The following is a 23541-nucleotide window of genomic DNA, read 5'->3' as shown; positions in this document are numbered from 1 at the left end:
TGTTAAAATAATAAGTATTCATTTCAAAGTACAAAATATTTCTAAAAAACCAAGTAAAACTAAACATTTTCAAACAATAAAAACTACAAACTCCCCCCAAAAAGTCAAAACAAAATAAAAACTAGTAAGATAATATAAAAGTATAATAAGTCTCAATGGAAGATTAGAAAAAACTTTGGATGGTCTTAATTTTTACTTTTATATTCTGATCATAGGGTTGGAATTTGTTGTAAAAAAAAAAAAACCCCACTAAAAAATCAAGAATTAAATCACTTCTGAAGTCAAACTGAAGTACCTAATGAAGTGGCCGGTGAGTGTACATGTGTACATGTTTATCGCGGGCTTGGTCTCGCGCCTCCCTGACGTCACTTCCCTATGCAGGAGAGGTTTGTGCTAACGGCAGCTAACAAACCAAGTGACAGCCGAGAACGTTCCCTGAGCTCTGTAGCTTAGTCAAAGTAATGCGAGGAAAACCCAAGTGACTATCCCCGCGGTAGATGCCGGCTCTTTTTTTCGACAGCGGTTTAAATGCAGCTGCGGCTCCTTGAAGAAGGCTGGTCTGTTGTTGACATCCATAACGAGCACGGATGTGTCGCCAGCCTAACCACAAACGCTTCGAGCTAGCCTAACTTTCTCACGGAAGTTTTCCACCTGGTATGCTTTTCAAGCATTTGCTCACTGTGACGCGGCGTTAGGCCGGACTTAAGTCTGTTACTTAAGAGATTGCGATGAAGCTCCAGTGTGATGTCGAGGTGGTGAATCGGATGCTGCCGACGTTTGGGATGAAAAGTCGAGGCAAGGGGACGAGAGCAGTGCTCTCCATTGGGAAGCATTTGGACAAGACGACTCAGCGCAGCAACATCTACTTGATGATCTGCACAGCCAAAGACAGAGCCGGATCAAAGTACAAGGTATTTACTCTTTACTTTAAAAGCTATTGTACACCAAGTACTATCTGTTCAGTCTGGAGCTAATGTTTATCTCCGGGTGTGGTGCGTCTGTTTTTATTTGGTCTCCAAAGTAAGCAAACTACAAGATGATTAAAGCTAATTATTTTATTTAATTTACTCAATTTTTCAAAGTACATTTCAAGGCCAGAAACGTGTAATTTACTTCTTCTGGCATCCGTTTGTTATGTCATGGATGGCATGAGAAGTGAAGTGACGCTATCCCATCATGCCTTGCTTTTCAGACACTCAGGAGGAAAAAAGTAAATAAATAAATAAAGAAACCCAACGGCACGGCTCTAAAAAGTTAATAACTTAATAAATCGTGAAAACTATCAGTTGATCCGGCGACTCAGCATTGTTTAGACTATTTAATAAAGTAAAATATACTTGAAATGTTACGGTGTTGTGCCAAAAAGTGATCGCTGATGTTTATATGTGTTTTTAAAATCTAATGTCTTTCCTTAAGTTGATGAGTAGACTATAGTCAACTTTATTTAGTAAAGGGGTATATATAAAATAAAGAAACTACCTGTTTTGCTGCTCTCTTTATGACTCTGTTCTGTATTATAGTGGCCACCTACGATATCTTTATAGAGCTAGTATGTTATATTTGTTACAATTTCTGCTCTCCTCTTGTTTAGACCTGTCTTGGTAAAAGGCATTTTTAATGTCAGTGACACTTTTTACCTGGATAAATAAAAGACACTTTACCAAAAACTTATGACATTATTTTTGTCTCAAAATGTATTTATATCATTCATGAGAGATATGTTTTAGATGTGTTTGACAGATTACATCCTAACAAGTCATTTAAGACAGTTTTACTACCAGCAATCTTTTTTTTTTGGCAAATAGTAGAAAACCACTGCCTGTGCTGTTTATTGGTCAATGAGAACATCCAGACCGTTTCTTTTCATTTTCAAGCTCCAGCAGCTAATATATTAACCATTTAGTTTATTGATCTATGGCCAGTTTTCATAGTGACTTAAAGATTGGATCATTTTTCAAATAGAAATTCACTAGTTCCTGGGTGTATACACACCAAATGATATTTAAGAAAAAGAAAAAAAAATCCCAAATTTACCTAAAGAACAAACATCAGGAAAATCTCACTGGAAAGTACTGCTGGAGTTGATCAGATCTGCCTTTTAAAATATTCATTATTTTTTCAATAGTGACCTAAACTGGAAACCCTCGTCATATTGTTTTCATTTTGTCAGCCTCTGATGTAAACGTTTGCAGCTGTTGTCACCTAGCTGTTGAATGTTGAAATTCAGTATTCCAGTCTTAACTTGCTTGAGGCACCACCGCCCTGAAGTTGTGTAATGTGTTTTTACATCGCTGAAATTTGCCCGTTTATTTCTCTTCTAGCTAAAAGGCAACATAGAGAAGTTCTTCACTTGGTTTGTGGAGGAAGGCAAGGCCACTGTGAGATTAAAGGAACCTGCTGTTGACATTTGCTTGAGCAAGGTATGACATAGAGCACACCGTGACTGCAGTCTTAGTAAGGAGTATACAACTGAAGACCCTGAATTAAATTAGAAGATGTGTGTACATTACGTGAGTGAAACAAATTGTTTTGCATTAACTAACTGTCCAATTCCACTGTTACATGGTTGTTTATTGAGCTTTTAGTCAACTAGTTAATAAAAGTTTGACTGTGACATGTCATTTTTACATTGCTTTTACATTTGTCACAGCAGAGTGATGTATTTTATGAGGATGTTTAAACTGTAATATTAGAAAAATACACATAACATGCTTCTGCCGCCTAACCAGTCTTGTTTGAGTCTGTGTAATAGGAAAACTCAGAGAACAGAAGACACTTTGTTAGATTAACAGGCTGTTGTTTGATGTGCCTGGGATAGTCTTAGCCTTATTCTTTTAGCTGGTGTTCAGATTTCTGAGAACACTGAAGAATGAATATAAACACAGAATTCAAGCCAGCAAGTAGGCTTAGCTTACTTCCCTGTCATAGGATCATGTCACTGTATTAAAGTACCCCCCCCCCCCCCCCTCCCTCACTAAGTACCTCGCTAAGAGTCTAATTTTGCATTGTAGCGCAGGCCCTTGGAATGGTTGTTCTTTGTCTGTCCTGGAAAAAGAACTTTATGTTCTCTGACTCATTTGTCAACCACACACACACACACACACACACACACACACACTTCAGTTTCAACCCCAGTTCATGCCACAGCAGAGAGCTTAGATGACTTATTGTTTGTTTTTCTTATGTTGCACAGCCCTCCGAGGTGTTTAATGCATCGCACTCTTAGAAAGCACACACCTTCTCACAGGCTTTTCAATTGAGCAGGTAAACATGGAGAAATGTGTAAATCAAACCTCGGTTAACCTGCTTGGCCACAGTTTTGTAAACATTCTACTTCTGCTACAGTAAATGGATTAAATTACCTGTCAGTGTACTGTACAGGTGCACAAACCTGTCTCCAACTCCTCTGTTTTCTATCCAACTGACAATCTCTCACTCCCAGCTGCATACAGTCCATCCTGTTCATTCAAAAGAAGTATGTCAGAGTATTCTAGGTCAGGGAATCTGGGTTAGATATTTCAGTGAATCTAGTCATGCACCACAGCGACCTTTGAGGACCCGTGAAACTGCTGTTTCCTGTTAATCTACTGATCCAGCGTAACTGTATTTATCTATCTCTAGGCTGACTCCAACAGCTTGAAGAACTTTCTCTCGGCAGCTCGTCTAGCAGACACAGGGAGTGACACGAGCAGCCTTCCTCTGTCCACACTGACTCCTGTTCGCGCCAGAGACGTAGAGCAGCCCAAGAAGAAGCTCACCATCGTCTCCAAGAAGGATTACCCACTCACCTCCAACTTCCCTCACTCCCTGGAGCAGCTGCAGGTGTCGTACTGCAAACTGTCACGCGTGGACATGCGAATGCTCTCACTTAAAGGTAAATAAATAAATAAAATAAGTGAGTCAAGTTGGTTAAAGGTACCATGTCTCCTTGTCTATGCAAATCCAATAATAAATAGTTGGGTGTAGCTCCAAGTCACGCATGGGGGAAAAAGCCATTTCAAGACCCCAGACTCCTAAAAAGTGAAAATTTGTATGTCAGAGTAGACTCTGCTCTCTAAGCTGAGGTGTTTCTGTTTGATTTTTTTCAGCTCTGCGCAAGCTAGACCTCAGTAACAACCATATCAAGAAACTTCCCGCCACCATCGGTGACCTCAGCTGTCTTTCCGAACTCATCCTCCACAATAACCACCTGGAAGCCTTCAGTGAGGCACTCTGTCTGTCCACCCTCCAGCGGACCCTCCAACACCTGGACCTCAGCCAGAATCGCTTGCAGAAGCTCCCTGCTCAGTTCTGCCAGCTCAGAGAACTCGTGAACCTCAAACTGGACGATAACGCACTCCTGTGTTTGCCGTTCCACATCGGCCGACTCTCGAAGCTGAGGTTCCTGTCCGCGGCACACAACCAGCTGGCTGTACTGCCCGGTGACTTCCGCAAGCTGAGTCTAGAGAACCTGGACTTGTTCGGAAATCCATTCATCCAGCCCAACCCTCTGGACCACAAAATGCAGCTTACATTCCCACTTCCACTTCAGGAGTTGGCCTCCAGAGCCGTGGCCAATCTCAGGTTAGATTTACATGCTGCTCTACATCCAATTTAGACCTCGTTGTGGTTCTCTAGCAAGTATAAAACTCATTAATCCTTTATTCTTTCTGTCACTTTACAGAATCCCATATGGACCTCACCTTATCCCTGCTCACTTGTGTCAGGACCTCGAAATAGCCAAGACCTGTGACTGCGGTCGCATCTGCATTAGTTTCTACATCAAGACTGCAGTGAGCATGAACCTCCACCAAGTCTCTCACACAGTTGTACTGGTGGATGACATGGGAGGCACAGACGCACCGGTGGAGCAGCACTTCTGCTCGCTTTCCTGCTACTCCGAATTCTTAGACAACTCCCTCCAGAGAGGAACCAGATGAGGACAGAAACTTATTTGATCGAAAAACGTTGCCGCCTAGAAACCTCTGTGTGTTTGTGTGTGTGCGCTGCAGTAGGTAGCATTGTGGGATACAGTCTTAGAGTCTGTGAAGAGGAAGCTGCAGCGGTAAATGGCTCCGCCATAGTTTCCTTATGCTGCCTTTGAGTGAAAGGACAATATTGAGTTTGTTGTTTTTAAAAAGAGCTTCAAGCTGTTTGTTATATGCTTAAATTTATGTTCTGAGGCAGTTTCCGTTTATCAAAATGGGGTCGGAGACGAGCATGAATATGTTACCTCTTGCTCCATCTGAAACAGAGTGGCACTTACTGTACGTTATGATTGCAGGCAGCACAAAACCTTGTGCTGCTGGCAAGTCTCTTAACAGTATTTATTTTCCCTTCCTTGTGTTTAAAGAGACTGCAAGTTCACCCACTGACCTACTTCCATCAGACAGGGGAATTACAAAATTAGATAAATTTCCTGAAAACAGTGCCTCAGGGTCAATGACTAACAGCCAAAGGGAGGTGGTTTTTACTGTGCAAATGACCCACAATTTTTACATATATGTGAAAGATTAAATAAAAGTATTCATTGCCATGTCTTAAGTACTTTATTTTGTTGGATCCAAATTATTTATTCTCCATTTTTTTTCACAAGTTTGCATGAAATCAACAAAAAAGGAACGTCAGGTTTTTTTAAATTACAAGCAATGTTTCTGCATCCTTCACAGCACCATCAGTCCAGCTCGTACATTAGAGTGTTTACGAAGGTGAACCCAGCTGATGATGTGTGATCACTGATCACTATCTCATTTCCATCCTTATCAATTTCCCTCAGTAATACAGGTAGAGGCTTGTTACGTTGTAAGACTGGTGAGATTTGCTCCGTCTGCAGGTCATCTTCATCCATTTCCTGCTTTGCTGAGCCTACAGTGACGTCTTCAGAGCAGAAGGTGACCCGCTGGCCCGATTCTCCTCCGCTTGACATCTTCACGTTACATGTTGGACGCGTATCCCTGGACTTCACAACCCTCTCAGAAGTGTCGCAGTCATCCATAGCTGTATTTCTGGCTTCGTCACTGGATGTCTGGTTTTGAAATGCTGCATCTTGTTCCATCTGGCACAAAAGTGATGAAAGAAGAGGAGGGAAAAGGAAAAATCAGTAGTTTGTAGAAACTTGTACCAACAAACTGACTTTTACAATTGATCTCACCTGCGCCTTTCCTCCTACATTTGATTTTTTCTTTTCAGTCTTCTCTTGGATATCTGAAGGCTTCATTTTGGATGTCTCCTCCAAACTAGAGGCCAGATTTACACCTTCCTCTCTTATTGCACCATGGGATTGTTCAGCGGAGATTAAAATGTGCTGATTTTCAGTCACAAGGCCCTTATCATCAGCCACTGGGCCTCTTTTCGGGGCAGAAGCTTCACACAGAGTATCATCATCCTCTGCTGCTCTGTTGCATCCACCTTCACTTGACTTCTCATCTTCATTCTGATTACCTTGTTTTGCCCATTGCTTCTCCTCTTTTAATTTATCCTCCTCCTCCTCCTGCACTTTTCTGCCTTCGTGACCTTCAGTTACTGTTTCCTCCTCCACATGTTCCTGGCCCTTCTTCCATTTTGCCTCATCTGCACCGATCGCCTCTTCCCTAATTTGTTCTTCTCCTTTCTCTTGAACTTCCTCTTTTTCACTATTTTCTCCCCCTTTCTCCTGCATGGGATTTTCAGTTTGTCTTTCTTCCTTTTCTTCAGCCCCTTTCTGTAGCTCCTGCTCCCTTTTCTCCCCTTCCCTCTCTTTCTGTTTGTCTTCTTCTTCAACCTCACTTTTGTCCTCCTCGCTCTCATCACAACTTGCACTCTTATTGTTGGCCATTGCGGGCCCTTCAAATAAATCACAAGGCAAATTATGTGGAAGAACAGGCAGGGTGATGATGAGCTGCCCTCTTTGTTTGTTGAACTTGGCCTCTCCTTTGTCTTCATCCACGGGGTAGGCTAAATGTAATTCCAGTCTGTAGGCTGGTTTCTTGGTCTCCAGCAGCAGTTGCTTCTCTTTTACTTCAAGGCTTGTGTCTTTGACAGATTTTAGAAGAGGCAAATCAACAGTCACCACAATCTCTTTGGGCCTGGGGCTTTGGGCTGAGTCTCTAGAGCATCTAAAGTCCTGGAGATCAATAAGTGATCGATACTTTACTGTATAGTTCGGCTTGGTTGGCTCTCTGATTTTCAGTAAGCTTTGAGGTTTAGAATCAATACTGTTTTCTGTTGTTCTAGGTGCCTCTGTGGGCTTTGATTGTGTGCTAGGTCTTTTTTCATCTGGGTATGGAAAGGCAAGGGGGTCTGGAGGGTCTGAAGACTCCTTGGCTTTGAATCCAGGTATGGCTTTTCTTATAACACAGGGCTGTGGGGTGCCTTTGTATTTTGTTTTCATTTCTCTCGTGTTCTTTTTGTCCAGAGTCACTTTAAAAGTGTCCTGGATTCCCTGGATAGCTATGCTGTCCACCATTTCCAGAAAGCTCTTGTTTTTGCTTGCCATGCGGGTAGTGTCAGGGTGGAAAACAACATCATAAATCATCATTTTGTTACCTTTAGGATCTGTGTCCTGCCTCCCAGGGTGCAGACTGTGAGGCAAGGACCAACACTGCCCTCTGCGGCCATCCTCCGATGCAACCCAGTTAGATGAAGGCTTCCCAACTTTATCACTGGCGCAGATGTTGATGAAACATTTCTGCTTGCCGTCCACGCTGGTTTTGATGGCCCTAAACGGTTCCGGGTGGATAAACTCGACGGTGTTGCCTCTCTCCTGCTCCAGGATTTTGATCTCTTCTTCGTACTTTTTCCTGTTCTCGGGGTCTGATATTTCTTGGGTGTAATCCCGGAACATTTCCCGGAATTTCTCGTCTTTGAAAGCTTTCGTAAACCTGTCGACTTCATACGCTGTCAAGTTGAGCTCTTTGAGCTTCTCCCCGAGCTCCATGCTGACACTGAGAGAACAGAAGCGCTAAGCTGAACGTAGCTAGGAGGACAGATAATGGCCACAAACTTTCGTGACTTTAAATCTTTGGAAAAATAAAGAGGTGAAATTCAAAACACATTTACCACCTGGTCTTACTAATGTGAAAGATACGCGATATATTTTTCTTCTTTAGGTCCAATAATAGACGGTCCAGCTTCAGTGACAGTGTAGCGGAAGCAACAGTTGTGTTGATGTAACTATAGCAACGATAGACCGGCGCAACCAAAAATACCGCCTGATACGTTTTTTCCCCTTTCTTTTAACGGATTAAAGGTTAAAATACAGTAATAAACAATAATAAATGTCGTCATTTAACGAATAAATACAAAAAAATGAAAAATGAATGAGAATATGAGACACTTTTAAATGCCATATTTAGGAAATTCTTTTGTTAGAGCAGGTGAAATGATGATGAAATATGCTAATAATATTAATATCATTATTATTTTATGATCTTTTTATTACTGTGTTACAAAGTGTGACAGCATGCGGTATCAAAGGCTCTCTACATCTGTCTTAATCAGTGTATTCAGTCTGTTGATGCCACAAGTTCCAACTATGGCAAAGTGCACTGCCTTCCCTGAGTGTTAGAAAATCGTCATCATTTTGCTTCATGTGCACATGTTGAAGGACCTCAGCTTCCTTAGGAAACTGAATGTGCACATTACTCTTCTTATAACAGCCTCTGTGCTGTTCTTTCAGTTCAGCCTGTTGTCAATGTGGACATCCTGGTACTCATCCACATGCAGGCCATGTAGATGTCCTTGTGCTGAAATGTGCACCATCTCTCTGATGTTATTCGCATTCAGAAGCTAATGATTCCTGCCAGACCACTCCACAAAAACCTCCCCTTATGCTCGGTACTCTTCCTCCTGGCCATCACTATCCAACCACTGTGGAAGTCTAAGAGTACATGGCATGACTTGGAGTTGTCCTGGAAGTCTCAGCTGTAGAAGGTGAACATGGATGGAGACAGCACACGCTCCCTGTAGAGTCCCTGTACTGCACATCACCAAATCAGACCGAGCAGGTAGTCAGAGATGGTAGATATGTTTTCTGATATTACTACCAATTCGCTCCCAAATCACTTAAAATCAGGTTTGTAAAAATAATGCGTTCAAGTGAGTGACTCTGAATAGGGTTCATAGGCACAGGGTGTTACCTAAAAACACACTGGAAGAGACTTCATCAAAGAAACGCCAGATGGACTTTAGTATTAGAGCATTGCAGAAAATATTTTCAAAGTTACATTAAAAATTTCCACTAACAACTGCTGACCTTAAATGTGTAACAACGTAAAGAAATTGATAAATTTTATTTTAGGTTACAAAACAACATTTACGTGTGTCAAGGTTTGTCTTCCTATTTTCTTCTACAATGAAAAATTCCATAAACATGCCACTGCTACAGTTTTTTAAAACTGTTTTTCCTGACCTTTAATAGTTTCGTTTTTACTGTCATTTCAGAAAACTCTTAATTAACATTTTGATCATTTTTTAAAATATGATCTGTTAAGAACTGTGATGAAGGAGACATTGTATTGTAGATGCAATTGATCCCAACAATAACTCCCAGTAATACCTAAAATCTCGTCATTAGAGCATGCCACCTAATCACAACCTATGAATTAAACAAATTCTATTAAAGCTTTAAGCAACCAAATTTGAATAAAATGGATAGTACAAATAATTAATTTGCTACCCTTGAACTCTATACAGTATACTTTTTAATTTCTACATTTATTTGATGTTGAAATGTTAATGGTGACATAATGGGTAGACCGCTATTTGTGAAATATCCTTTTTTATCCCGGCGTGTTTTCTTCCATCGTTGCAAGCAATAACATTACACAGTCCCACCAGCAGGTGTCTCTGTAGACCACAGTTCAGGTGGAACTCAGCCAGTTAGTATATCGGTCAGTAAGGCAAATGGGCGGGTGTGCGAGCAAGAGAGGTGATTGGTCGCACCCCCAGCAGTTCCTGTTCCTCACTGTGTGATTGGAAGGGGTGGACTGTTACTAGGTATGGGACCACTGCTTATGAAACTACGTGTGTGTGAGAGAGAAAGCGGCATCACAAAGAGACAGTACATCTTGTTTTTTTGTTTATGATTCATAAAAAATAAAGTTCTAACAGTTTCTCGGAGCTATGCACGAAAAAAGGTCAGGCATGTGACTTTATTCGGAACACCAGTCCACATATGCTAAATACACCAGGGACATTATAATTAACTTAGTAGAGTATTATGCAAGAGCTGTAACTCGTGCCCTCCTTGCTCCCATGTGACAGATCTGAATGTGCTCAAATATGCTTCTAATGAACTCCAGTACAGAACAACCAACTTGCCTGCCTGTTCTGACTCATCTGGCTCTGTCTCTGAGTTAATGAACAGGACGTGATGTCCCCAGATGGATTCGCCAAAAGAGCTTTTATAACACCCAGAAAAAACAGGAAAAAAATCATTCAACCAGCAGGAAGCTACCCACAGGCCAGTCAGCACATTTGAAAGAACATGAGTGAGCTTCAGCTGACCAAAGAGGGCGGTGGCGGTGGTGGGAGTCAGCGTGACACACATGCACACAGGATGTGGGCAGGCACCACTTTTCTGTATTTGTGCATGAGTTGACTGGGAAAGATTGCTGACTTCATCTTGATCCCACACACGATTTCTTTCATTTTTAGAATAAGGGAAAGGTCACAAGACTCATGATCACGACTCATTTACCCTTGTTTTTATTACAAATATGTATTAAATAATATGAAAAGGTAGACAGGGAGATACAATCAAGGTATAATTATGGTACTGATGATTACTATTCATATGTACATTTCTTTTCAACCCCCCCCCCAAAAAAACCAAAAAAACCAAATTAATTTCATAGTACAACAAACAACACATTCACATACACGTACATGAATATCAACACAAACAAAGGAGAGGTGCAGAAGGTGAAATGTATAAGACAAAACTTCATACAAAGGCTTTGGCAAGAGTGCATACATATCATCAATTATATAAACAAAGAATCTTTTAGAGAAAATATGTGTACAAATGAGCAGTAGAGCAGGAAGAGAGTCCAGTGCATGATTTCTTTTTCATTCCCATGATTCAAAAGAACAGCAGTCCCATGTGCTTGACTGCTTCCTGTGTGTCCCTCTGGTATCTTGGGAGTGGGTCGGGTGGCAGGTTGTTCATTGTTTACTTTGAGCCGACAGGTACCAGCATGCTTAGCGCTGCAATGCCAGATTTTGAGGGAGGGATTTTTCCAGCAGCCATTTTGTTCAAACTCCTGACGTCAGCCTGCCAGGAAGGAATTTTCTTTGTGGTCATGTGGCGGCGGGCGTGTTTGGTCAGGTGATCGCTGCGCATGAACCGCCGGTCGCACACGGGACACACAAACTTCTTCTCGCCAGTGTGCGTACGCCTGTGACGGGAGAGCTCGTCAGAGCGGGCGAACCTCTTATCACACCCGTCCCAGCTGCAGCTGAAGGGCTTCTCACCTAAGGGAGGACCAAGTGAAGAAAACAAGTGAGTCACATTGTAGTCATAAAAACTTGACACATAACTGAGTTTGGCTTACACTAAAACAATGAGCTCACTCTCTTTCCCGACAAGAATAACAAGGTCGGAGAAGGAATGTTTTACAAACAGGATGCAACACTCATCATCGACAGGCACATTTTCATTCCACATTCTCACAAGCAACTCTGAAGGCAGTAAACCCCCCACCTGTGTGTGTTCGAAGATGAGCTTTGAGGTGTGAGCTCTTGAAGTATGTCTTCCTGCAGCCTGGGAAGTTGCAGACATAGTTCCTCCTGCGGGAAAAATCCATCTTTGTGGCTGTGGTGCTGCTGCTGGGTCCTGTTGACACGTACACAGGGGCTGGGGCCAGAGGTAGTAGCTTGGTGTTGCCCAGGGTCATGACAGTCTGAGGGCAGTGGGGGGCCTGAGAGACGGATGACTGAGGGAGGACCAGCATCACTGTGCCTTGGGGCACTGAGGAGCCCACAATCAGGGACTGCTGGACAGGGGGGTTGTTAGCTGAGGTGGGTTGGGGGAGGATGGGTGTGGCGGCAGTCCGAATGCCAGAATTGGATGTCCGAACCGCACTGGGGATGAAGGCTGAGATTATACCCGATTGGCTGCTGACAGGGAACATCTGGCAGATGATTTGAGGGCTTGCAACTGGAGGAGGGGACACAGTTGTGGGAACAGGGGGAGAGGGTGGGCTATTTTGCGGTTGGCTGTTGACAGGAGTTAGGGTGGGGACATTGTCCAAACAGGATTTGGGGGGACTGGGTGGCTGCTCTGTTTTTGAAGGTATGAGAGAAGCAGGAGGGGATGGAGGTGTGGTTATCTGCTCTGTGTTTGTGATGCACTGCTGCTCCCGCTGCTGGGAGACCATTGTAGTAGCTGTTGCCATGTCCCTAACTTTCTCTGGATTGGGGGCCACTGGAATGTGGTGCTGGCAGAGGGTTCTGTCCGCAGTGTGGCGGATCACACTTGTCGCCATTGCTCTGCAGGGCTGTGTGAGGGGGAGAGAGGGGGTCTTTTCAGCAACGGTTGCCAGGACAGGTTGCTGAGTGGATGCGACCGAGCCAGAACCTGACTGCGACGCAGTGCCTGATGATGTTTCAACAAAGCTGGGACTGTGGGGCGGGGTCATACACTGCAAAGAGACAGTCAGAGAGTTAAAAAGTGCATCTACTGTCTCTTGTTGCATAAGAACCTACATTTGCAGTGATAAGCATCACAGGTGGCAAGCAGATAAGACATAAGAATAACCATCATAATGAGCTATAAAACAGTGATTTTTATGACCCTGCCTCTGCAAGAAGGAACTCTGCCTGAGGGTCAAACACCTTACTGTAACAAGGTTTTTCTTGTTCTAGAAATTGTCAGCTGCCCCAACCTCATATCATTAACACATATGCATCACAAGGTCAAACCTTTCAGTCCTTTTAGTTAAAACTATGATGAAGAAATGCTGCAGTAGTGGTGCCCATATGTTGGTGCTATATGATATGTCTTACCAGGGAGGAGAAGGACACAAAGTCCTTTGGGGGGTCTGGAAGTTCTGATGGTGGGAGGGAGTCACCGGAGTCTGAAGCTGGGGTTAGGGGTCTTGGTTTGCAGGTCTTTGGCTTTGGCTTTTTGCGGTTATAGAAAAGATCTGTGCCCCAACAGCTCATGCACACCAGAGCCTCCGCTGCTTCCAGGTCAGTGTACTCCAGACCAGAGCAGTCGAAACCCAATCCACTAGAGTCAGAGTGCTCGCTGTCATGCCTCCTTCTCTTTACGTTAACCTCACAGGCATCCATATACTCAGTCTGGAGGGGAGGGGGGGGGGGGGGGGGTGAAATTAAATTACATTTGTGTATTCAGGTCACTGACAACGCGCGCACAAACACACAAAGCTACTTTCCCCGCCTATTCCACATTATGTTTATTCAACTTTTCTCCGATCGCGCTGAGTAGGAGACATTTTTTTATTCTATGAACCCGAATGGAACAAAAAAAAAAAAATTCTATTTCCAGTTATCATCTGCTCAGTCACTCTTCCTGTATCTGAAGTTCCCGGGCCAAACTCTGCACCGCTGCCAATAAGGGAGCGGGGGTGCTGGTGACTACACCCCACCCCATGCACTGCCTCTGGCCCAAAGCCAGGACACCTCCCATTACCAAATATAGACCAAACAGTGACGTGCTGCCGAGATGAGCCATGTGAAATCCCCATAAAGCGGGTTTGCATCAGGAAGTAGGCTTGTCACGTTCCAACTTTTATTATATATTTTTAACAGTAAACAAAGCATATTAGTGCTTCTCCACAGAAATACACCCGGACTAAAAAAAATTGACAGCGACAGAGTTCCGCGTGTCGTTGCGTGATATTTTTTATTTATCTTATTTTATTTAAGGTTGAATAAAATGCTAAAAAATAGTGCTCATGTTAAATATGTTTTTTGTAGCACTATTGCAAAGTTAATTAGACAAAAAAATATAATTGATATACTTTTAAATAAATGTCAAATTAAGCTTATATTTATGCAAGTGCTGAAATGTCAAAGTAAACAAGTGGACGTTAAAAGGATTGAAGTGAAAACAAACAAACAAAAAAAATGTTGCGTAAAGCTAAAGTGACAGTTTAATAAAATTGTCTTACCTCGAGTGAGTCCATTTCGTTGAATTTTCGCGATGGCATTGAGGAATAAAATATTTAGATATCGCGTTTTTGTTTTTGAAGCCAGTTTAGAACAAAGAGACGGCGGTTGCCAGAGCTGCTGCCTGTTCCGATAGGGTTGAGGTCGTCTTTTCTCTGACTGGCTCCCTTTTCTCTCAGCTGTGTGTGTAAAACGTGGGGGGGTGGGGGGGTAGCAAGGAGGAGGGGGAAGGGGAAAAAAAAGAATAACAAAACTCACAACACGCAAAGGCGGGTGGCAACACTCCACCAATCGCGAGCGTGCGTGTGAAGAGCTTCAGCCAATGGGAGAGCAAAAAGCGCGTGAACAGTGCGTGCTCGCTGGGCGGTTGGAGGAAACAGGGTGCGTGGTCGTTGGTGGGCGTGGTCACAGAAGTCAGCAGTGTCAGGGTAAACCCGATGAACTGCCATCCGCCAAACTAGGCAAAAGGTCGTTTCAGTGTATGCTGCATTCACGGGCTGTAGGAATAATCTCTCGGAAATCACACATAACATTAATTTGGAGGTTAAACACAATGTATATTCTAGAGAATGATAAATCCAATATATGGCCAATATATGTTGATAAGTGATGACTAGTGATTAAAAATTATTATTTTTATTAGATCTACCTTTCACAGTCTAAAAATTTCCTCAGACATTTTAAAATATTCAAATAATAGCCGCTCTCTCTCTCTTCTTTTTGATATTAAATAAGAAATTGCAGTGAACCCTCTTATATGAAATTTCAACTGTATTTTTTCTGTTTTTTTGTGATGCTGCACGATATTTTTTTATAATCTAAAATAGAATAATTAATTCTACAGAAAAAAGTCCATGTCTAGTTGATTATTTTGAAAAGCATTTGCAATAGCTCATAAGCAAGCAAACATTTGAATTTGCAGTTGACTATCTAGAAAAAACATTTCAGTAGGCATATTAAAAAAAGCTTAAAAAACAACGACTTATTTGTGCTTTATACTTAGCTGATTTGACTGCATTTATGGAAATTGGTCTATCTGAGAAAGGTAGCGAGGTCATTTTTACCAGTTTTTCCCACAATACCTGAATGCAACACGACTGCCTGCCGAAGCGCGGGTTTCTGTCTCCCGCGCGCGTGTGTGTTTTGTTTTGTTTTGCGGTGTTTTTAAAGGTGTTTATGTCGTTTTCTTGCACAACGAGCTGTTAAACAATGGATTACGTGTTAAATTCACGTTTTATAACACAATGATACTCAGCCACAAAGCTTTGTTTCCTAAAGCTTGTTGTTGCGATCTTTAACTTTGTTGCCAGAAATAATGTATCACTCCCATGTTTCAGTTTCCCCCCCTCCGCTTACTGTAAACTAGGCCATCCAGGAAAACACACCAATTCACTGTCAGTCATGTTTTCCTGTTTTTTTTTATCATAATCCCGAGTCTTCTTTTGTCTTATTGGGTGTTTTATTTTTATTGAACGTCTTCATATATATGAAGACATGCTAGAGCTTAAAATAATTCAAGTCTCCACAGGGCAGTGCATGCTTATTTGTCCTGTATGTAGGCCAAAGGGCTTTCTGTGTTATGCATTGTGCTTCTGACTCTAAATATGTTCTGAAAGCTTTATGTAAGTGTGCGCTGCGTGTTTTTCCTGCGTCCTATTGTCTGACCATTTGTATGAGCACATCTACATGTAAGAGAAACCAAACTGGTCCTGACCTACATGTGCTAGTTACGTCATCACCAACTGTATTTGGAAAAAAGGGGGAAAAATGTGTCAGAACTTCTAACAAACTTCTGGAAACCACAATATGAAAAAAAAAGTAAATTCAGTGCTTTAAAAGCATTTTTTTGTTGTTGTTGTTGCTGTTGTTGTTGTTTTTATTTTTAGTTTAATCACAAACTTTGAAGGTAATAGCAGGTCTACTGTGACTGTTATGATCACCATTGTATTTTATATTTTATTTCTACTCATTGGTGCTTACACAATAAGAATCTGAGCAAAGTTTACCTAACTGTTAAGGTGCTGCTTGCTTGCAGCAGGGAGGGGAGTAGCAGGTGTGTCGGCTCAGCCTTGGCAGCGCATGGCTGCTAAGGAGGGCCTGGTCTCAGTATGACTCACATAAGCATGACCTCAGGGAGCATTGAGGGCTTTGGAGCTGTGGCAATGCAGTTTCAGTGCCAGCTGTTAGAGAGAAGAGAGGGGAAGAGGGAGGAGCTGCTAGGAAAACCAGTTAGCATGCAGGCATGACAAGCAGCCGGGCCTTAGTACAGCAGCCTGTTTTGTGGGCCAGTTCACTTCGTCTTACTTAAGGGAATCTGGAGGAAAGGTTATGCTGGCCCTATCTGGGCCTCTGCATGCACAACTCCCCTGTCCGGTCAACTCCCCCAACTCAGCAACTCCTGGACCGAAGTCAGAAAATGGGGGAGTTGCCCCAGTGAGGTTAAATATATCACCAGGGGCCACATTTCACTAAGAGCCCCCGAACTCTGACACCCATCCACGGAGAAGGGTTTCTTGTCTAAAAATGTAAAATATCATTTTTACATTATTTTGATTTTGTTTTGTACTCACATTAATCCAAAAATATTCATCTGATTGCTAAAATATGAGGGCGTGTGCATTCATAACTTCACTATAAACAAACTTAGCACGATCTCAATTCATTTTAATGGACCTGAATTCAAAGTGAAGCCTGCAAATATGTGGCAAGATTGTTTACCTCCCAGTTAAAGCAGACGTGCACAGCCAGTTTGTAGTTCTTGCTGTCCTTTGCAGAGCTACGTTGTTGTTTGCAGATCACTGTTGCAGCTCGAATGTTGCAACACTTGGCAACACTTGCATGGTTTCCTGATAGTCACACATGCTAATGCTAATATTAAACTACTCAGAATGCTTTGCGGGCTCATAGAAGCACTGTCCAGCAGTTGCTCCTTTTCACCATAACTACAAACTGGCATCTGGGTGAAAGGACACAATACATAACTCCATGGCTGGTAAGGAACATTTGTAGTATGTGTTGAAAATGATGAATTACACACTGAAATAAAGACACTATTTTACTTTATTATATGTGAAGCTGAGATTTGCAAAGTTATGTGAAAAATGTGCATTAAAAAAACAAACCAAAACACATAGAATGGATGTTTCTTTTAGAAAAAATTATTAAAGTGTGTTTTTGTATATTTTAGAGTCTCTATTTAGTTCCTAAATGTATGGGTTTTGTTTTGTTTTTTAGCTTAAATATTATTTTGAATGGGCCTTCCAATGGACTCTGACCTGTTTAGGGTGTACACCACCTTTTGCCCTATGACAGCTGGGGCAGGCTCCAGCCCCCCTGCCCCCACAACCCTGAACAGGATAAGCGGCTAAGAAGCAGCTGTACAGTGCTTAACAGATACATTAGACCACACATCATAAAAACAAGAAAACACAAATATTTTAGAAATCTGTCAAAAATTTATTTAAAACTAAATCCCACTGAATTCACTGAACAAAATTCAGGTTTTTGTGCACAGATTTGAGCAACTGTACATTTTTGAGAAGTGAGAAATGAATCATGTAGAACATTCAACCACTAAAATATTTTTTTTCTGTTCAGGAATGCAACTAAATAAATTTAATTTGGCATTTTAATTAAAAAAGCCAAATTATTATTTTTTCTGCTTTTTTGTAAAGCATTACATATGAAAGCTCATGGATAACAACAATTATTATATTTTTAGTATTAAATATATCATTTCAATTGAAGAGGTCTAATAAATTGTTCTAATAATTTTTACAATTACCAGTTATTGTGTCAATTACTGGCACAATTACTAGTTCTAAAGGAACTTCACTAAAAGAATCCTTTGAGCGTGCATGAATGTAAAAAACAAAAACAAAACAAAGCAAAAGCACTGAAATATGACTGAAATCTTCATCTTAATAATCACAGTTGGTATGCAATCGCTCTCAACTTTATTGGAAAAAGAGGAAAAACCAATTTTATTTCCTGCTCCTGATGAAATTTTTTGGTGTTTATTTCCAGCCACAGATGACCTGTAGTGGTCCGCAGTGAAGGATGTTTTGTGTACCTCACACCATGTGACTCCTCCCCCTCTCCTCCTACACATAAGAGTGGAGCAACAACAGGGAGTTCTTATCCAGCAGCCGACTCCTGATTGGTCGGAATGGGATTCTGAAGACAATCTGTTGCTATGAGAGACTGACTTGTGTGCTGCAAGCTTGCTGTCTGTTGTCCTGGCAACATGAGGAACAGGAGGCAGGTTTGAGGGCTCCCTGGAGGAGCTTTCCTAGAGGAGACGATCTAATGATGTGTGGTGCCTAATGATGTGCGCTCCATGTTGTTATTAAATATTACACTTTGAATTTTGCTCTGTGCGGCTGTCGGGCCACTCAGTTCTCTGTGCTGCTCTATTCATCATCCCCACTTTCTAACACCTACATTAGTTACATTACAAACTATTTCTGTGCTCCATTGTAAGTCTGAAAATAGCTCAGGTCTACTCAGTGTATGCTCTGAAATGTTTTCAATATTAATTCACAGTGGCTGCTTATGTCTTTATTGTTTTGATCTGAGTATGGAATAAACATTTAATGAACATGTTCAACGACACTTCAAGTCAGCTGGAAAAAAAAATAATTATCTTGAACCTCACTATCCTATGTGCTATCTGTGTTTTTAAGATATGGACTCCAGCCAATCATCTTTCTAATTCTGGGCATTCGATGGAACTTAAAAGATACGGCATCAAAAAAATAATGAATAGAAAACAACTGGCACATTTTCAGGCTGACGTGCAAACCCGAGACCTGGCCAAGTGGGCAGCACAAGTTACAACAAATACAACACATAACAATATAACAAGTAAAAATAAAAAACAATATTCCATACAGACAAGTGAACATAAATGAAAGATAAATGAAGTGAATAATATGCGATAAAAGTGTGCAATAATCACACTGACCAAAAAGGCTATTCGCTCACTCCTTTAAAATGGACTAAACTCCCCCATTGTAACCATTTCTGACAATTTCAGCTCCTTCTGGAAATTTGTATGCTGTTGTGAGAGCTTAGGCTATATTGGTTGTGGCTTTTACACAAAGAAACACACAGATAAGAAGGAACCAGCCAAAGTGGAGATTTATAGATAAAAGCCAACCAATGGGAAAGTCTGCGGATATGAAGAGCTGGCCAGTGATGTACACAATTTCCACGGGCAATAATAAACCGTAAAGAACAAAAGCACAGTATCACTACTGCACAAGAGCCTTAAATTTATTGCCTTGTGGTGTGGTGAAATTATTTGGAACCTTTACTTAAGGAAAAATCATAATCCTACTTAGGTAACTGTTAAGATGCTTTTGTGCAGAGTAGTCGTTTTCACAATATTAAACATTAGACTGTATCACTGGATCATAATTATTGATTCATTAATGTACATATTACTTTAACACTGCAGCAGGAGGTAATTGTAATTAGTTTCCTACTACTGGGCATCCTTCCTTGTGGTAATAAAGCATCCATTTATCACTGCACCTGGGTTATTGACTGAATTTTAAATTTTGTGGGTTTATGAGTTCTGCTGGTTTTGAGAAGGGACACCCACTTTGGATCTTATCAGTCCATTGAAAGGGTTTTATTAGAGGTAAACAGACAGATAAGAGCCAGAATGGGCCCTCTATCATCCATTCAGATGGATGGCCACTAACAGAAGTATTATAACAGAAGACTCCAGAATGAAGGGATTATGTTCTATTTATAGTCTTCTTTTAGTGATGCAATTTCACATTCCCTGATGTTTTTAAGTTTCTTTGCTTGTTTATACATGAATTTGGATTTATTAGTTCCTGTTTGTGATTCCAGTCTCGTTTTACTGGTTGTCTTTCTGTGTCTAGTTCGTATGTTTGAGTCCTTGCCTCTGTGTGTCTGTGTTAGGTTTTTGGTCTCATGTGTTTTATATTTCATTTGACTTCCCCTTGTTTGATTATTCCTGATTTATTCCGGCTGTGTTTCCGACCTGCTTTCCCCTGTCCTCGTTACCTTGCGTATATATTGTCCGAGTCTCCCTTTGCCCTTTGTCGTGTCCTCCCTCTTCGTAGTGTGCCTCCTTAGTTCCTGTGGAGTGATTTGGAGCTTTTGGTTATTCCTGTCAATGTTCAGCCTTAAAGCTGAAAACAGTTGTTTTCTAATATTATTAGTAGAATTATATCACAAAATCTGCAAAAAAATACAAATGTAATCAGAACTTTAAAAAATGGCATGGAGTGTAACGTATAGTAAAGTAGAAGTAAAAAATAGTATAAAGTATAACAAATGTACTACAGAGTAGTAGTAAATTAAGAAGAATACGGTGCAAATATATTAAAACTGCTCTTCAGTAAAGCTCTTGAGTTCCTGTAGTACAGTTTCTGTACTGTAGCAGGAACTCCGAGGATCTCTGCAGCAACAGCCAGAGCAGGCTCGCTTTGGTTCTCCACTATATGTGGTAGCAACTCTTTGTACCTAAGAGTATTTTGTAAGTCTGTTGAAATTACATTTACTAAGCTGTAGTCTGTTGGGTGAAAAGAAAAAGGATGGTGTTAAAAATGCAATGAACTCATCAGGAGCGGACACGGATAATGTTCATGCAGCAGGGAGAGGAGGGTCTTCTGAAAACTCCTCTTCATTCGCACGTTTCACAAGAGATGACTCAGCTTTCCTATGCAATATCTCTTTACAACTCTACACAGCAGTACTTTAAACCCTTCATTTTAACCCTGAACTGCTTGTTGTACTTTACACTTTGTTTACTCAGTCACTTTAGTTGTCATTTTCTGCTACATTTAATAACCTGTTGTTATCTGCTGTTGTAACAATGCCTTATGTAACTATAGAAATTTGAAACCCAGTGCCAAAGCCTCACCTACTCATTTCTCTAAAATCAATTTCTTTAAATCATATAACAGAAGAGTTGTGATCAGGAACCGCTTTCCTGATCAGTCATCCATACTTACAACAGAAGCTCCTTCGTGACACCAGCAGTCGGTTTAATGCAAGACGCTATGCTAATTCAAACTAGTTGAAAGAAAATGTCCAAAACACACATTTTTATTTGTCTTTACAGGATATATCCATTATCATTTATGCAAATTAGTGCATTTTAATGAGAATAAAAATCTCATTGTGGCTTCATAATGTGGTGGTTTTTGCCTAACAAGCAAAAGATCCCTGTTTTGCTCCCAGGAAGAGACAAAAATCCCTTTGGGGTTGTGTCAGAAAGAGCATCTGCTGTAAAAAAAAAAAAACTCTGATAAATCAAACATGTGGAGCTACCTGCTGTGGTGACTTCCTGTGAATAAGGGAACAATTGAAAGTAGCTTTCAGGGCATTTTAATGAGATAATTTGCATATTCAGCATTTTAGAATACAAAAAAATTGCACATAATAACAAACAGTTTTATTCAGTAAGTAAATAATTCAAGTTTATTTATATAGGGCTTCCACAGCCATAAAAAAGTTTCATCATGTGTAATAGTAGATTTTTTTCTAATCTATTCTCCTGCAGAATGAGAGAGTAAAAAGACAACAGATGGTGGAAGGCACTTGAAGGCATCGCAGTGTGGCAACATGGCAACAGTGGCGTGGCTGGTTGGTTAAATTCTAACTAAATGAGGGCTTTCTCCTCTTTATAACTGCACAACTGAACCATAAGAGAGCACCCTCTTTTATGATTATATGTTTAAAGAGATCAGATTGCTTCTGTAGCCACAAACGGTAGTAATGCATGAGTCTACCTACTTACTGACAGCAATAAGCAGGGCCGGGTGGGTAACTATGGTGGGACAAAACTGGAGGTTAGAGCAGGCAGCTACTAATTTGCAGGGTTTTGCTTTGGATCCCTGTTTAGATGCTGAAATGTCTGCTTTTGTACATGACCACTAATAAAAATAGACAGACTAAACAACTAAGTTCAATAAGCATGACCTGCATTCGCTCATCTGTCTGCTTTCCCAGGTGTTTGGCTATTCTTTGCATAACTTTCCCACACTGTAAAACTCAATGCTGACATCATGGCTCTAGTCCAATCATCTTTCTGACCTCCTTCTTTAAGCCTTCACTCTCAACCTAAATCACACTGCTAATCTCTCATTCTCTCTTGCAGATTCCTTCGTGCAACTCGCCTCCTCTCCATCTCCGCCTTACCCAAATCACTCCATCCAAGCTTCCATGTTATCTTCTCCACCACCAGCTTCTAGACTCTGGGGAGCGGGGTGAGGGGGTTGTTTGCCCTAATTTCTATTAATGCTGGGTTTCTATTCAGTAGTGATGGACCATCCAAGCTTAATCACCAGATAATACATTCTGTATATCAATAAATCATGTTCAGCTCCTTCTTATGATCTCTCCTTATTGAGCTAATATTAAGAACATTAATTTGCTCCTGTAAGTGTCTCCACAGGCCGAGGAACAGCAGGAATCAACATCTGCATCTCTTGATAACAGTAACATAGAGAAAGACTTTCTCCAAAAGCTGTGCAGCCTTTAGTCCTACAATATACTGATTATAAATACAGTTATAATTAATGCTGTTATAGCAAGCTGTAGGCTGTTCGCCCAGTGAGACGTTAGAAAGGGTATTTCTGTTTTCTGTGATGTTTTTTTTTAATTGGCTGAAGAAAAAGAAAAATATTCCTGTTTGGTTTTGGTTGGGATGGGTGGGCCAGACAACTTGCTTGCCTGGCAAGATTCAGTAGAACAACCTCCAGGGCTGAAAAACGAAGCAAATGCAAAAGTACTAAAACAAAAAAACTGCCATTAATCTGACCAAGGCAGCTTGAGGTCTATGGACTCAGTGGTCTCTATCGAGAAACGACTAAAAACTATTTTTTTAGACTTGTGTTTAGTTAACTCTTTTTTCCCCCATTTTAAAAAAATACTCTGGTATTTTGTGGGGAAGCATTTTGTGATCTTAGTCTTTAAAAGTGATATATTTCAATAAGGACAGATCATTAGAAGGAAATGAACATGATTTATTGATGTACAGAATTCAATTTGAGGTATTTGGCCCAGCATAGTGGTGAGAGGGTTTAGAGCAGGACCCTCCCAGAGTCTAGACGCTGATGGTGTAGATGAAGATGGAGGCTTGAATGGAGTGAAGAGAGGCAGTGATGGAGAGAAGGTGGGTTGCACGAAGTCGACTGCAAGGAAGAATGACAGCTGCGCAAGGAAGCTTAGATTAGCTGCCCCCAAAGGTTGATTCTGTTAATCTGGACGTAGCGTTTTTTAGTGGGAGAAACGTTTCGTCACTCATCCAAGTGACTTCTTCAGTCTCAGCTGACTGCAGGTTTCTCCAATCTGATAAACAGTATATTTGCATAATGAATGAAACTAGCACCACTGAGGGAACAATGGGCTGGGAGGTCAGTTCCTTGATCATTAATATGCAAATTCTCATGACCATTGATT

At 41.2% G+C, this 23541-nt stretch overlaps 3 protein-coding genes and 1 long non-coding RNA gene across 5 annotated transcripts; 2 read left to right on the top strand and 2 right to left on the bottom strand.

The window, feature by feature from the left end:
* Positions 1 to 349: 349 nt before the first annotated feature.
* lrr1 (leucine rich repeat protein 1) lies at positions 350 to 5515 on the top strand. 2 transcript variants are annotated; one of them, XM_003453240.5, is made up of 5 exons: positions 351 to 911; positions 2322 to 2420; positions 3622 to 3874; positions 4089 to 4563; positions 4664 to 5515. In XM_003453240.5, exons 1-5 carry the CDS (start codon positions 729 to 731, stop codon positions 4917 to 4919), a joined length of 1266 nt encoding a protein of 421 aa, XP_003453288.1. In that variant the 5' UTR covers positions 351 to 728; the 3' UTR covers positions 4920 to 5515. The 2 variants fall into 2 exon arrangements, with proteins under 2 accessions (XP_025756867.1, XP_003453288.1); XM_025901082.1 differs by lacking the exon at positions 2322 to 2420 and having other exon boundaries at positions 350 to 911.
* dnaaf2 (dynein axonemal assembly factor 2) lies at positions 5514 to 8149 on the bottom strand. The gene is made up of 2 exons (XM_003453271.5): positions 6131 to 8149; positions 5514 to 6034 (listed from the first exon to the last, which is right to left on the bottom strand). Exons 1-2 carry the CDS (start codon positions 7892 to 7894, stop codon positions 5654 to 5656), a joined length of 2145 nt encoding a protein of 714 aa, XP_003453319.1. The 5' UTR covers positions 7895 to 8149; the 3' UTR covers positions 5514 to 5653.
* Positions 8150 to 10642: 2493 nt separating this feature from the next.
* On the bottom strand, positions 10643 to 14280 carry LOC100700125 (Krueppel-like factor 11). Its single transcript, XM_003453272.5, has 4 exons — positions 14097 to 14280; positions 12967 to 13263; positions 11663 to 12602; positions 10643 to 11433 (listed from the first exon to the last, which is right to left on the bottom strand). Exons 1-4 carry the CDS (start codon positions 14133 to 14135, stop codon positions 11132 to 11134), a joined length of 1578 nt encoding a protein of 525 aa, XP_003453320.2. The 5' UTR covers positions 14136 to 14280; the 3' UTR covers positions 10643 to 11131.
* A 494-nt stretch (positions 14281 to 14774) lies between these two features.
* Positions 14775 to 19055, top strand: LOC112843132 (uncharacterized). Its single transcript, XR_003215277.1, has 2 exons — positions 14775 to 17086; positions 18121 to 19055. It is a non-coding gene; the product is annotated as an uncharacterized LOC112843132 (long non-coding RNA).
* Positions 19056 to 23541: the final 4486 nt, after the last annotated feature.

This window comes from Oreochromis niloticus, linkage group LG19 (genome assembly GCF_001858045.2).
Source record: "Oreochromis niloticus isolate F11D_XX linkage group LG19, O_niloticus_UMD_NMBU, whole genome shotgun sequence".
Lineage (NCBI taxonomy): Eukaryota > Metazoa > Chordata > Actinopteri > Cichliformes > Cichlidae > Oreochromis > Oreochromis niloticus.
This window is presented reverse-complemented; position numbering and strand designations above follow the sequence as displayed.

Coding starts and splice junctions, on each gene's coding strand:
- dnaaf2 (XM_003453271.5), bottom strand. CDS start 7,894: ATGGAGCTCGGGGAGAAGCTCAAAGAGCTCAACTTGACAGCGTATGAA. Junction 6,035..6,130: donor ATGTAGGAGGAAAGGCGCAG/GTGAGATCAATT, acceptor CTTTTGTGCCAG/ATGGAACAAGATGCAGCATT.
- LOC100700125 (XM_003453272.5), bottom strand. CDS start 14,135: ATGCCATCGCGAAAATTCAACGAAATGGACTCACTCGAG. Junction 13,264..14,096: donor ACGAAATGGACTCACTCGAG/GTAAGACAATTT, acceptor CCTCCCCTCCAG/ACTGAGTATATGGATGCCTG. Junction 12,603..12,966: donor TTGTGTCCTTCTCCTCCCTG/GTAAGACATATC, acceptor GTCTCTTTGCAG/TGTATGACCCCGCCCCACAG.
- lrr1 (XM_003453240.5), top strand. CDS start 729: ATGAAGCTCCAGTGTGATGTCGAGGTGGTGAATCGGATGCTGCCGACG. Junction 912..2,321: donor GAGCCGGATCAAAGTACAAG/GTATTTACTCTT, acceptor TTTCTCTTCTAG/CTAAAAGGCAACATAGAGAA. Junction 2,421..3,621: donor TTGACATTTGCTTGAGCAAG/GTATGACATAGA, acceptor ATCTATCTCTAG/GCTGACTCCAACAGCTTGAA.